Below are 16040 nucleotides of genomic sequence, written 5' to 3' on the forward strand. Positions count from 1 at the left end.
TATGTAATACCGCAAGCATTTTAAGCCTATATATATTCGCCCTCCGGACGTCTCTAAGCTAGGATTTGCCATTGCGTGAGTAAAATTATGAAACATGCTATCATTGGCCGTCTTATATTTCATACTTCTTAGATCCATACTAGTAGGCCTTTACAAGCTACATCTGTGTTGTAATGTATAGCACCTACGAGATCAACAGGTGAGACAGCTGAACAATTATACATGCATTTACATGTACGAGTACGTGAACGCATACAACTAAAATTTTAAATCCTGACGAAAACGGCTGAACTGAATCGAGCAATGAGTCTTCACGCTAGCGCCAGTCATGCAAGTGAGTGGATCCCATTCACAAGATCTTATCTGCAGAGGAGACCGACCAGCGGATTGTCAGCCATATTACAATGACGCTATCAAGCATAGTATACGCCTACCTCCAATATGGCTAAACAATAAGTAGGTCAATAAAACAGTGAACAGATTGCCATTTGTCAGTTTATTGTTGAAGATGATTTTATGATGCACGTGGTATTGCCATCACTTCGTACTACAGCGGAACAGTGGTTCCATGTTGGCCTTATCTGGCTTTCATAGTTTATAGTTATTTTCTGCTTCAGTGTTAATACAGGTTTTTCGGTTGCATTGTGTCATTTGCAACACTATGGCCTCAATCGCCATACAACAAACTTTTTACTTAACACTGTAGTAGGTGGAAACAGAGGGGAAGACCCCTCGAAAACCTGTCATACTTTTCTCTTTGTCACTTTGCAGTTGAATGGATAAAGAATACTGAATATACCAACAGACAAGGTAAAAGAAACATGACCTTTGCTAGCATGAACTACCAAAGCTGAATAAGAATAGTCCGCGCAAAAATCCCGGTTGTGGTTTTAGGCAGATGTTTTAGATGTATATGAAGCTTGACACGTATCCGAGTTTCTATGAAGTACGGCTGTACTGTGATACATATACCGCTACATTTATTTCTACATGTTGCTTAATCACAGCTTTATCTCGTGTATCACGCGCATCTAACACTCGTGCGCTCTTTTTGTGGATAGGTAATATATGATGACGAAATCAACTAAATTTCCTCTTGCTTTATGTGCACATCAATGTGTAATAAGTTTATCTCAGATAAACTGGTGGCTGCGGTCAGGTTTTTGGACAAACAGGAAATTAATCATGCTGTCCTTTTTGTCAAGATTAAGCCCTGTATTCCACAGTATAGTAGAAAGGGAAACCCTCTGTTATGTTGCCAACTTGAACAAAGATATAAATCCATAAACCTTTAAAAGATCCAATCACTTCTTCCAAAACATATTAAAACATTTAGTCCACACATATTATGTACATAAGCAAGGCTCGCTTTCAATGAAAGATCTTATGCGAGATCCACGACTCCCTCTTGTAATGAATCGATATAAACTACACGATACTTGGAGATCAGTCATTTTGGATGGTGGTGAAAATCTGTGTATTATGTGTGCAGAGCCCATATTGGTCTTATTTCTTTCTCAAGCTATGTACTTTCTGGCCTGTCACCAATACCATAGTGAAAACGGTATAAGTCACCCATACCATTGTGAAAACATCTGGACAACCCATTTGCAAGATTTGTATCATTTATCTCGTGTACAACGGCCTTTAGGTTAGGTTTTAGGTCCGCTTCCTTTTCGGATATCGTCGCCCGTCAAATCACCGCATTTTGTTAAATCATTTACACTGGTAATTGCTTTCTTTTTTGTTTCTTTTACAATTGTCAATTTGTATATGTGCTATAGTGTTATGATTGCGTTTTTTATTTAGTGATATATATTTGGATTATTGGAATACATTCTAGAACTTAATTATTGTATGACATTTATGAATAACAAATGAGATGAAAAACAATTTAAAGAAGTGTGTACAGAAACAGAAGCAGAAGTGTTGCTTCCTCCTCATGTGGCGTGGTGGTCGAGTGCTTTTGTCACTTATTACCGAAACCTGTGCCTGTAACAAGTACGACAAGTATAACAGAGAGGAAAGGATGGCAGGCTTCATCCATTTGAATGAAGCAAGGGGAAGTCCTATGACTGTAGAGTCTCTTGTTGAAGCTGCCTGGGAGATCATTAGTCACAAGAGTGCTTGGATATAATGATATTGGTTTCTTCATTGCCTTTTTTCATGGTTTCCTTTGGTGCCGAAGACAGTCCGTTTCACATATATAGATATATGTTAAAATGCGGGATGTAGTATTTTGAGCGATGAGACATTTTCTTTTTTATTTTCAATTTATTATTTTATGTATGCGGGATAACTAAACACACATAAACGCACAGCCCACTTCCGATACAAGCACCTGCATTCTTACACTGACTCACGCGTATTCAAGCACACATATTTGCGTAAATATAAAATTAGACTAATAGGCAGAACAATAGGTAAATAAAATAAATAGACAACAAAAGAAATGAATAACAGAATAGTCAGAGCTGATAATAAAGATTGATCGTTTGTATCCGCGGGTTTCAACTTTCGGGAATCGCATTTTTTGCGTATGAAATCGGTCCTCAAAATCAAGGTATGGCCGATGAAGTCTAATCAGCGCTTTTAATGCATCTAATCAATTTATAGCGTTGGTTTTGTTTTCTTTGTGAGTGCATGATCGGTCCTCAAAGTCAAGGTATCGCCGATTTAGCTTATATGCATGTTTTTTGTGGATGTGTGTGTTTTCTTCCTCGAATTTTAGATAGTAGGGATTTAATATCTGAGTAACACGTGGCCTTCAAAATCAAGGTGTCGCCGTCGTTGATATATAATTTCGGTTATTTCGCAAAGCGCATTTGGAATATCTGTAGATCTGACATTCGTACCCCGTTGATTTTATGAATTCATTTAGTAACGTGAATATTTGAGTTCTGAGATACGGTTTGGGGTTAAGTATGTCTGAAGTTCAAGTTTACAGGTGTGTGTTTTTAGGCTTTAAGCAAATGTTTTTCGTTCTTTGCTATGTTTGATGCATCGTTTATGGACAGCTTATATATCGGTATGTCACTGGATAATTTCAGAATGAGGGATAACCGTTCGTTTTTATTGGCTGGTTTGGTCACTTCGATCCTGATTGGTGCATGGATTATATATCCACGAGATGATACACCAGAAAGATTGGAAATTGTTCTCGATGATGTACCTATCCCAGAATTCCTCAAAAACCATTCTGAAGAGTTCAGCCAACCAGAGGTCATCCAGGTATTCTGCAGCTGGGAAAATGATAAGATAAAAACAATTGCTATTACACATTTGGAACGTTCCATAATTTGCCATTTTTTAAAATCATAATAAGTTTTCAAATAACAGTTTACCACCCTTCCTCGGTGTGTCCTCAGCCCTTGGGATAACTTCGTTTGGCACAGCTACAAATACTTTCTGTACTAATTTGTGTATTCCACATATAGGTCACAGATGGTGTTTACGTAGCCATAGGTTTTGCCTTAGCAAATGTTGTAATGGTAGAAGCTCCAAAAGGCATAATTATCGTTGATGTTACGGAAAGCGTCGAAGCTGCTGAAGAAGTCCGACGGGCATTCCGGAACATCACGACGAAGCCAGTGAAGGCAATCATTTATACTCACAGCCATGCAGATCACGTGCTCGGTGCCAAGGTAAGGATCATTCCCTAGTACTAATAAGAATGAATGAATGAATGAAAGTTTGGGGCTTAACGTCGTAGTTAGCAATTTTTCAGTCATATGACGACGATTAGTCATTAGGTGCGGGTACATTTACTGTCGCCAAAGTGCTGCCGTCATTGAAGTATCATGCCGAAGACACCAGGCATGATTCGACTCAGGTTTCATTTAGGCCATCGAGGCCGTCATAATGCTAATAAGCGCACAGTATCAACGTAAAGGAACATAAAAAAATAAAACACCCTTTCCTACACCAAATCAACAATTATAAGTTCATAAATTTACAAGTTATCCAATATTGAGAGTTTCTGAAGCACCAAGAAACAAAGGCAGTTATGGTGTGGTATCCACTTGAAACGCAAAGAACACAGAGTTACCTGCGTATAGTCGTGGGTTTCCCTCGGGCTTTGACCGATTTCTTCCCATCATAATGCTGGCCGCTGTCGTAAAAGTGAAATGTTCTTGAGTGCGGTGTAAAACACCAACCAGATAAGTAAATAAATAAATAAAATAATGCGTTTCAGGTTCATAGCCCTATAGGTATATGTCGCTTCCACTCAGATGAGACCCGAGCTTCGAAAACCGCTGTTTCGTGACTCGTTGACTGAGGTGCTATAGGCTGATGTTCGCAAATTTAAGATCTTCTTTTTTCACAATAGTTTCTGATAGTTTCTTCTGTTAATTATTAAAACAAGAATTAAAGTAGAGAATCCCGAATAAGTTGTCAGTAACCCTTATAACGATCTATACTTTACGGTCTTGGTTTTAATTCAAACATTCCGCGAATTTATGTTTATGATGCCGATTGTGAGTGTGGCAGATTCGGATCCAAAGGGCGATTAATAAAGTTTCGCTTTCTGTCGACACGCCAAATATATTTGTGTTAATTATGACATTAGGGTCTTTATTACCCACGACTAACTAGGTGATACTGAGTCAGAGTTACCGTAGGATTAAAGGAAACGGGTTTTTGTATCTTATATTTTTGACATGTTGAAGACAGAACACTCGAGAAGATCGAGTTCCAGATTAATGATTGGAAGATTCTCTTTTTCTGAAAGATAAGCCAAGTAAAAGATGAAACACACCTCAGATCTATGTTTTTTTAAGCAATGTTTCGCGCTTAAAGTTATTCCAAATGGTGCAGTTCAATATTATTCATTTCCACCTTTACGATGACGATTTGTGGTCAAAGTGCTAAGGTATTAATCAGCCATTGTAAGAAAACATGGGCCAATTTATCTCGGGCCAAAACCGGCGAATCACTTTAATAAAGGTACTTTAATAAATGACTGAATGACTTTACGTTGCTCATGAATCACTGTTTCGGTGTGATATAAAATATGAAAGCATGGAGTAACTAAGAGAGCGTAATAGATGGCAAACGGCCAGACGTAAAATCCGTCATCTTGTCAATCTACCTCATGCAATTATATTGTTTTATTCAAACTGTTTAGGTAAATGCCTAGATTGTAGCAAATCAAAGGCTCCCTAGCACTACGACACTTTATTTGCTTGTATAGGTTTTCCTGGCGGAAAACGCCGATGTCCCGGAGATTTGGGCTCATCACTCCATTATGGATCATTACGATAGAAGTATGCGGATCGCTGCTGAGATCACACTGAAGCGAGCCTCTCGTCAGTTTGGCATGTACCTGGGTACAAACCTGGTGAATGCAGGGATAGGACCAAGGCTTAGGACAGGCAACGACTTTACCACCCGGTTTGTTCTGCCAAATAAATTCTTGTACAAAGAACGGGAAAAGATTACCATTGCAGGTGCGTGACTACCCAAACAAAGTATTTTGTGAAAGATCACATGAATTATGTGTGGTTTGGATCAAACTTTTCAATATGTCGATTCTAGGCAAATCAACATTATATCTTTTGTGGTTTCAGGTTTGGAAGTAGAACTGATGCATATACCCGGAGAAACAAGCGATCAGATCGGAGTGTGGATCCCGAGTAAGAGGGTCTTGCTTTGCGCGGATGATCTGTACAAAGCTTTTCCTAACCTCTACGCTATTAGAGGAACCCCGACCCGTGATCTTCTCAAGTGGAAGGATTCTCTGGACAAAATGCGCCGTCTGGACCCAGAGGTCGTCGTTCCCAGTCACACACGTCCACTTGTCGGCAGGAAATACATATATGACTTGTTTACGATCTACAGAGATGCCATTCAATTTGTCCATGACCAGACCGTCCGCTTTATGAACAAAGGTCTCACCCCCGACGAGATTGTGGAGAGGGTCACCTTGCCTGATTGTTTCGGGAAGCACCCTCACCTTCAGCAGTTTTACGGCACCCTCGCCTGGTCGATCAGGGGTACATTTCACGGATACCTTGGGTGGTTTTCCGGCGACGCCACTGACCTCTCACCTCTGACCCGACGAGGCAAAGCCCAGCGTCTTGTATCATTGGGTGGTGGAGTGGAGAATGTTTTAGTCCAAGCTAGGAAGGCCCTTGACGACAGTGACTGGCAATGGGCCTTAGAACTGGCATCGTCGGTCATTGCATTGGCACCCTCCAACAGAAGAGCCAGAGAACTCAAGCTGGAAGCCCTCAAAAAAGCAGCGGCTGAACAAATTAGCGCATGTGCTAGAAACTACTATTTGACGTCAGCTTTAGAAGAAGCCCGTCAAGTTCACGTCAAACCTAACATGAAAAAGATAAACGAAGTGATACGTCAGTCATCCCTTGAGCAACTGTTCCTGGCAATGAGCCGAAGACTGAAAGCCGAGGACTGCTCCGATCAAAACACACAAGCCTCGTTTACTTTCACAGATACCAATGTATCTTTTTGTGTCCATCTGAGACACGGCATTGCGGATGTCACCGGGACCGTCTGCCCGAATCCTAAACTAAAGCTAGAAACAACAAAGTCAGTGTGGATCCAGATTTTGACCAGAGAGGTCAGCCAACTGGGTGCATATACCAGCGGACAAATCAGCATTGACGGCGGGGCAAGGGCATTTAAACAATTCATTTCATGCTTTGAACAAATTGAGTAATATATGCACACTCGGCAAATCATACAAACTACATGTATATCCGGTGTTACCGTGCACATTTATAAAGGATAAAGTGTCGACGTCCAGTTATGTGGGGACAACAATGGAGTTCACACTGATCATATGCTACATCATAGTAGTTTTTTTTATTTAATATTTCAATTCACTCTTACTGATCCTTGCAGTCCTTCAACTATAGCTACTGGATATAATACCTTGAACTGAGAACCAACGGGAACCCTGGGAGAACCCACGGCCATCCGCAGGTTGCTGGAAGACCTCCCCACTTACGGCCGGGGAGGAAGCCAGCTTGAGCTGGAACAAGAAATATATGATTGGTTCATTCGCATCATTGTAGTTAGTGACGTACCTTCATGCCATGACGTTGCGTACGTTGGAGAGGATGTGTCATCATTGTGGCTCGTGCACACAATGTCATGACCACACCAAGGAGAGAAGATGCGTTATCACTGTAGGTATAGTCATGTACACTTCATACCATGACCAACCACAGAGAACAGATGCCCCATCATTAAAACTAGTCACGTACACTCAATACCATGTATCAGAGAATGCGTCGTGATTGTAGCGTCGTGATCACGCACACTTCTTGCCTTGACCTCCCGCACGAGAGAAGATGTGTCGTGATTGTAGCGAATCACGCACACTTCATGCCTTGACATCCAGCACGAGAGAAAATGTGTCGTGATTGTAGCTAGTAACGAGCACTCAGTGCCATGACCTTCCGCACAAGAGCAGATGCGTCATCTTTGAAGCTAATCACATACATACGCTAGTCGCATACATTTCATGCAATAAACTCACGCACAGGAGCGGATGTGTCATCATTAAGGCTAGTCGTGCAATGACCTTCCCCACAGGAGAAGATACACTTCATGTCATGACCTCCCGCGTAAGAGACAATTCGTCATCATTGCAGTTAGTCACGTTATGTATAGGCCCTACAGTCGGACAAATAATCTGTTTCTGGTAGCAATAAACAGTTTGCAATATAGCAATAACAAAAATGCTCCAATGCAATGACTCCATTGTGTCATTTTGGTGTACAAGTAATACCACGTGACCCGTACTCAGATGTCTCAACAAACCAGAGACAAAATAAACAAGTCACCAAGACTACTCTGACGTCCATCGCCATGAGATGATCTTGGTTGTTGTATTGAAACTTTTCATTGATTCAGATTAGAAGCATCTACATGAGATTATTACAAGAATCTCTTCTTGTATGGCACCCTGGCAGTGCCATGTTTTGCGACTCTAGCTAGATTAGACATGGATCTATCTATTTAACAAGTTAGCAATAATGTGAATGCCTTTCTTCTGGCAGAAGGTTTGGCTTTTGCAATGCATGGGACGATCGACATTAAGCTTGTGGTAGAAGGTTATATGAATCCACTGATCTAACATTCGAATGGTAACTGACATACCCTAGTGATTACCAAATCGCTTGGGCTATTTATTTGTATAAAACTTGTACACTTGTATGCAAGTATACAAGTGGCTTCATTTGTACTTGTATTTGTATTCTACTTGTATTGAACACAATACGCGCTGTGTGCTATTTTGCCGTGAGATGCATACATGTAGGCGTATATATCGCTGCTCACAGTACTGCTGGCAGGCCCGGATCGTATCCGAATCGTAGTATAAATTAAGTGTAAATTAAGACACTTATCTTTATTCATTATAAACATAATTAAGTTTTAAGTCGATATATCAGATCTACCGATGGACGGCCCCAGGATCTCTGAGATTCCAGACGTTCACAATTCTAAACTTTTTTGGGCCAATAAAAGTGTACCGTAAATATATACAGATGTGAAGGAACCTAATCGTAGAAAATATTGAAAATTATGTGACCTAAAATGGAATTCAAACCGTTTGCCGTAGTGCGCGGTTGTGGTGTGGTGGAAATAGCCTCCCTCCTCTTCCCCACTACAGGTCCGCTTCAAGTTATACAGGGGTAAATTGCACAGATACGAAATCTATATAGTATACTAGTACTTTTGAAATATATTAAAAATATGAACCCATATCAGGCTATAAATTGCACATAATTTCGAGACTTTAAGCCAATTTAAAACAAGCTGTTTGAAAGTGACACAAAGTCTTGAATGCTAAACATTCTTCCTGTGTTAAATTATATGAGACATGGATTTTTTGGACCAATTTTGGTGTAAATGAGGGCACAAAGGCTTTCTTATTTTTTATTGTTTTATTATCTTAAATCCGTATTTATTGTGAGAATTATATATGCATGACTAATTCATTTTTGTGCATGAGTGCACAGCATTGGTAAACGTCACAAGGATTTCGTTCAGTTTTAAGATTTAAGTAATTTAAAGTAGGCCTACAAAAACTCAGTTTTCACTGTTACACAAATGTTAAAATTTCTGTGATATCCATAAACCTCATCATGGAATGAAAGCATTCAAAAGCATTTATTCGGTGAAATAAAAAAAATAAATAAATACAGATATGTAGGTCTGGATATCTATTCAACGGTCCTTTCTGTTAGCGCTTTCGGGTAGGCAATGGGACTAACTTCTTGTGTACGATACGTATTCTTTCACTTCTCACTTAAATTTTTCTTTGAGGGCTAATGCCACATTCAACCTGTTCCGTCCAGAGTCATTTGTCATACTGCGAGCTGGTATTTTGTATCTAAATGTATTTCAGGTAGGGTCTGTAGTGGTAAGAGACGCTTGTCTCTCACTAACTAGGATCCACGGGATGCAGGTTCAATCCCGGCCTTGGACAGGGAATTTGTACTTTTCCTCCGCGCTCAAAGCGCTGATTGTGGGACCTGGTTACAATATGTTGTCCACAAAGCTCTTTTGGTGTAATGTACACTGAAGACCACTATATAGTTTTCTGCAAATATGGAGCCTAAGCCAGCAGCACGGGAAACTTGTGTATGACATCTAACAATGAAGTCCGCTAGAGCTAGGGCGGGGCACCTTACTTGCCTTCGGTCAGGCGTCTCAGTGAAGCAGCACTAGATAAAAGAGCCGTGGGAGATCCGTCCTGCAACAAGGAGGGACATCACATACTCTCTAAAGATTCCTTTGTCGTCATGTGACTGAAAAATTGTTAAGAGCGACGTTAGACCCCAAGCACTCTCTCACTCACTCAAACAATAAACGATTTTTGTGCGATTTTTGCACTCGTATGGTAGCCTACAAAAAATTCTACAAATGCAGCCAAAAAAAAAAAGTCTATGCCGGTAGTGTGCTCGGTACATTTTTAAACTCATACTGAACTCATTTTCCAGCGTCGAGTAGGTCTTATTATAAAATATAAAACGGATCCTAAACGCTGGTTTAATTACCGTATATTAGGCCTACATGTGGGTTACATGTAATTAGAAACGAAATACCTGGGAAGAGCTTGTCAATGCTCTTCCCAGAATAGATAAACACTAAGCGGATGATGATTCATTCTAGTTTAGACTTTCGGACTAAAGAAAAGAGGCAAATTACAAACAATCCAGGCATTTCCGTTATGTTTTTCGCTAGATACTTATATTTATTTACTTTTATATCCGTGGAAATGTTACTGGAAATAATCGAAAAACCTCCGAGTCATTCGTTTATTGATTGACTTGATTTACATCAAGATATAGAGTAGGCATGAAAGGTATGCATGACGTTGAAGGGGATTCCCCATGTAAACCAAAACGAGGCTTCCTGTAGGGCGTTGAGGTCTCTGTGTCAAAGGAACTGCGTTGTAAGTACATTTGTCCTAATCATGTTAGATTTTACATGACCAAAATGATTTTCTACTTCTCCTAAGGTAAAGTCGTTCCTAACCTGACATTATAAAGGCGACCAGTGACCAGTACTGTCTTAAATGTGAAAAGAAAGGACGAGAATGTAGCGTTACCGGGTACCCCATTCAATGTCAACTGTTATTGGCTGAGATTTCGTGACGTTGTTGTTGATATGCAAGACGATTGTCAGTGTGGACCTTACTACCGCACAGTAGGCTGTTTTTTTTTTGTACCCCATGGTTGCTTTATTACGTGTTGGTAACATTCACCACCAGGTGTTTGTGGGGATATCGCCTTCAACTTGCAGTGTAATCTGTGTAGAAGCTCAACATTTCGCAGTCCAATGACGACAGTTACGTTTAGTTTTGAGCTTTTCTTGTCTGGTTCAAATCCTAGCTGACTGACATTCTTCCATCATTTTGCGCGTCGACGTAAGTTTCATTTGAAGATTGCAGCGATGTGCCTCGTTGTTGTTGTTGTTTTTTTTTTTAGGTGTGACGGTCTTTGGGGATTTAGGACACGTCACCATCTTGGTATCTGATCGTTATGGTTCATATAATAGACTTTGTGAAAATTTTTTTACATATGTTTATACCGTTGATGACGTTTCAGAATGATATTTTTACCTAATTCGGTTAGTAGAGTGGATGAGTGTGTTAAATTCACTCTACCAAAGGCATTCCTGTTAAAGTATGCTCATGTTGTCAATATTGTACAACAAAAACTCATAGACTCATAGTACTGTAACAGTTTTTGTGAAATATGAGGGTCCTATACAGTGTATTTTATATTGGCTGTCACAGTAAATTTATCCTTTCCTACTTCTTCGTGTATATAATGAAATAATATTGTAGAATATTGTGTGGAAGCATCTATTGACATGGATTCCATATATATATATATGGATTTTCTGAAGAGTTAAGCACCTTTGCCAGATGGGACATCAAACTTTCATAACCACACATCTAATTATGCCAGGTTCAGTTAAATGCAGACTACTGTTTCATAACAAACTGACAGATTCTGACATGCTGTTACCACATATATGTTGTTGTTAATCTCTAACATATGCATGTGTTCTTGAAGGTGGGGCATCACTAACTATAAACTATACAGCAATTTGTTACATCCACTGTGACCTTTTGAATCAGAGCATTGTATGCAGCTCAATAACATCTCCTATTAGTGGCCTTTTTTAATCTGAATAGTGTTTTTGGCCGTATTGACATACACATGTATGCCACCTTGTTTTTGGTTAGAGATGTGTACGTAACACAGCTGCCACAGATTACCTAAACACTACAGAGTACACATTGTTGTCTGTTTATTGATCAATGTCCATCATCTGATGACAATAGAGCTGAATTAGCTGTTTCAGGAGAAAATTGTGGTAATTTTCGTAGACTTTACCAAAGGTGGATATACATGATAGTGCGCTGGTCAACTTGAAATCTTTAAAGAGCAACTCAAAACCCCTATGGGGGTGCACCAGCACCAGCAAATTTAAGGGTTGTCATGATGTGAAAAGTCACATGTTTTCTGCATCTTTATAGTTTTATTACAAGCAGTTTGGTGTTGAAGGATTTTGAAAAACATGTTGTGATTGCATTCATTTCAGTGAAGTTCTTTGACTGTTTTTTGTTCTTTTTTTGGATACAGTGTAAATTCAATAATTCCGAGGGTAACCTGGAAAAATTCTATATTGTAAAGAAGTGAATTCAGCAGTTCTTCTGTAGTTTTGTTTCAGCTGACCACTGTTCAGTTGTGTAATACCATGTCCATGTATGGAAAATGTTGAAGTGTAGATAAATTGAGGATTAAATATATGTGGGTCTCTATGCATAAGGCTTGTACATGTGTAGATATTTATGCATGTATTATATCATGGGCCACACAAAATGTTTGTGATATCTGCTTGCAGTTTTTCCATTGCCATGAGGGGATAGATTTTAATCAGGTGAGGGTAACAGCCTTTTGGGAAACATAACATCAGTGGTATGAAAATGTGACGTAAATCAGACAAGTATTGCTTTATCTGTTTACACATAGGATGAATACATATAGAAACATATCCTGGTTGGTCACATGCACATGTATATCAGCTGAGTCAAATGGGATTCTCTGCCAAGTACCACTCCCAAAAGCCATTCCTATGAGTCTGCAGCTCTGTAGTAAGCTTGGAGCATTGATTAGAGCTGCCCTCCGTCGTTGAAAACAGTTCATACATTACTTATACATGTATGTATTAACGCAATGAAAAAGTCATAGTATGTATGTGTGTATATATATATATATATATATATATAGCTTTTTTTTTTTAGATTGAGACTTGATAGACCGCAAAAGCTTGTGCTTGATATTTTGCTGTGAAAAACGGTTTACGTAATAATATGAGTCTACAGCACAAAGATTAATTTATGCATGAGGGGGCCTGTGTGGCTTAGTTGGTTAGCCCGCTAGCACAACATAGTGACCCAGGAGTCTCTCACCAATGCAGTCGCTGTGAGTTCAAGTCCATCTCATGCTGGCTTCCTCTCCTGTCATACGTGGGAAGGTCTTGCAGTAACCTGCGGATGGTCGTTGGTTTCCCACACCATAATGCTGACGTTGTATAAGTGAAATATTCTTGAGTACGGCGTAAAACACCAATCAAATAAATAAATATTTTATGCATGATATTTTTTACTTTTTGTATGGTTTTACATTGTACATAATTGTACATGTAGTTGTCCAGGAAACATAAGAATTGTTTATTTGCCATTTTTTTTGTGGTGCTTTCATGTTTCTTCATGTTTTTATCAGTGCACTCAAATTTTCGGTTTCTGGCATCAAAGTTGTCCTATTTTTTGTATTTTTCTTCCCATTGAAATAGGATTCTTTAGTTCATAAAGTTCATAACATGTACATGTAGTTAATACTTCTTGGTCAGCTTTGACTGTTTACTCCCAGTAATCCGTCAGCCAAAAAGCTTGACAATCTAGTCATGCATCATAATAAATTTTTGTGAACTGATATATTTATCCCCGACTGGCTAGCAAAATAGGCCCACAATATTTTACCTACAATTGACCTATTTTGTGTGATGATGAACCCATTTTTCACTTCAGTCATGAAATTTCAAACATGGATTTAATGTTGGGCATCCAGAACATGTTAGATTTGAAAAACTACATGTACTGGGGCCTAATCAGGCCTCAGGAGGGCAGGGTCTGGAACCACCGGTGAAAGGCACCTCATTGTTGAATATTTCGATTCTCATACATTCTTAAGGGCCTCGGTTCCTACTGTTGACCTCCACACCACATGCACACCACAACACGTACCTAGCCTGAAAATTCAGTCTCAGGATGGCTAGTATTTACTGATATGTGGAGAACTCTGCCGTCCCGTGTGACATGTGTTCATGTGATCATCACATTGTACAATAACTACCCCATACCATCATTAAAAAGTTGTTTGTTGAGTAAATTTAAAATAATTCCTGGTGCTGATGCGAATGTTTGGAAATTTCATGCATCTGTGAAATCACTGTTAGTCCATATCCCCCCCCCCCCCCCACTAACCTCTTATCAACAGACTCTAATGAATGTGAGGAAACCCTCGACCATCAGTAGGTTGCTGTCAGAATTAATTAACACGTACTGGCAGAAATGAACCCAGATTGCTAATTACCATGATAACTACAGATTGGAGGCCTCAGTGGCTGAGGTGGTTAGCACACCAGCGCAAAGCAGTGACTCCGAAGCCTCTCACCAATGTGGTCGCTGTGAGTTCAAGACCAGTTCATGCTGGCTTCCTCTCCGTCCGTACGTGGGAAGGTCTGCCAGCAAGCTGCGGATGGTCGTGGGTTTTCCCCGGGCTGTGCCCGGTTTCCACCCACCATAATGGTGGCCGCCGTCGTATAAGTGAAATATTCTTGAGTACGGCATAAAACACCAATCAAAAAAAAAAAAATCTGTGGCTCATAGACAGAGAATAGTCTTGCACACAACTTTATCATGCACTTTTTCGTCCCAAACAGAAACTTACTTTTTTGCTTTATTGTAAGTGCACAAGTATATATCATTCTGTACATTCTTATCTAAGTATTAACTGGTTACAAACTTTAGTTTGTGCTGTGGTTGAAACACACCATGGCATTGGAGGTGTGAGGTTAACAACCTATGCACCCAGGAAGTAAAAATGTATGCTTGTGAGTGCAGTGTATGTATGAGTATTATTGCTATGGATATGTTTCATAATGTGCCTTGATTGTCATGTAGTGTTGTTAGGGTTTTATCTGATAAGCCAAGTTTCAATAGATGTAATCCGACAGGTCACGTCTGTATTTAAAATGACCATAAGGATAGATGTAGGTGAATACTTTAACTTGTGGTACAATTTGCACATCATGTGACCATTGTCTTATCACTACAGTATGTAATGCTATAGTGACAAATTAAGGTTTTTGTTTTCGAACGTATCAGAATGTTACACCTTTAAATAAGTTTTCTATACTTTTTACCCATTCTGAGATGCAGTGTGGATAAGGGTCCTGGGACAGGAAGACGTAATGTGGATCAGGGTGCGGGAACAAGAAGACATGTAATGTGAATCAGGGTGGAGGGGACAAGAGGACATGTAATGGGGATTAGGGCACAGGGGACAAGAGGACATGTAATGTGAATCAGGGTGGAGGGGACAAGAGGACATGTAATGGGGATTAGGGCACAGGGGACAAGAGGACATGTAATGGGGATTAGGGCACAGGGGACAAGAGGACATGTAATGTGAATCAGGGTGCAGGGGACAAGAGGACATGTAATGTGGATCAGGCTGCATGGACAAGAGGACATGTAATGTGGATCAGGGTGCAGGGACAAGAGGACATGTAATGTGGATCAGAGTGCATGGACAAGAGGACATGTAATGTGGATCAGGGTGCATGGACAAGAGGACATGTAATGTGAATCAGGGTGCAGGGGACAAGAGGACATGTAGTGTGGATCAGGGTGCAGGGGACAAGAGGACATGTAATGGGGATTAGGGCACAGGGGACGAGGACATGTAATGTGAATCAGGGTGCAGGGGACAAGAGGACATATAATGTGGATCAGGCTGCATGGACAAGAGGACATGTAATGTGGATCAGGGTGCATGGACAAGAGGACATGTAATGTGGATCAGGGTGCATGGACAAGAGGACATGTAATGTGGATCAGGGTGCATGGACAAGAGGACATGTAATGTGAATCAGGGTGCAGGGGACAAGAGGACATGTAATGTGGATCAGGGTGCAGGGGACAAGAGGACATGTAATGGGGATTAGGGCACAGGGGACACAAGAGGACATGTAATGTGAATCAGGGTGCAGGGAACAAGAGGACATGTAATGGGGATTAGGGCACAGGGGACAAGAGGACGTGTAATAGGGATTAGGGCACAGGGGACAAGAGGACATGTAATGGGGATTAGGGCACAGGGGACAAGAGGACATGTAATGTGGATCAGGGTGCATGGACAAGAGGACATGTAATGTGGATCAGGGTGCATGGACAAGAGGACATGTAACTTGGATCAGGGTGC

General features: G+C 40.3%; 1 protein-coding gene across 1 annotated transcript; it reads left to right on the plus strand.

The window, feature by feature from the left end:
- LOC135475518 (linear primary-alkylsulfatase-like) lies at window positions 1–7563 on the plus strand. The gene is made up of 5 exons (XM_064755445.1): window positions 1–75; window positions 3051–3231; window positions 3438–3644; window positions 5195–5450; window positions 5571–7563. Exons 2-5 carry the CDS (start codon window positions 3052–3054, stop codon window positions 6680–6682), a joined length of 1755 nt encoding a protein of 584 aa, XP_064611515.1. The 5' UTR covers window positions 1–75; window position 3051; the 3' UTR covers window positions 6683–7563.
- The last annotated feature ends 8477 nt before the right edge of the window (window positions 7564–16040 follow it).

This window comes from Liolophura sinensis, chromosome 9, assembly GCF_032854445.1.
Source record: "Liolophura sinensis isolate JHLJ2023 chromosome 9, CUHK_Ljap_v2, whole genome shotgun sequence".
Classification (NCBI taxonomy): Eukaryota; Metazoa; Mollusca; class Polyplacophora; order Chitonida; family Chitonidae; genus Liolophura; species Liolophura sinensis.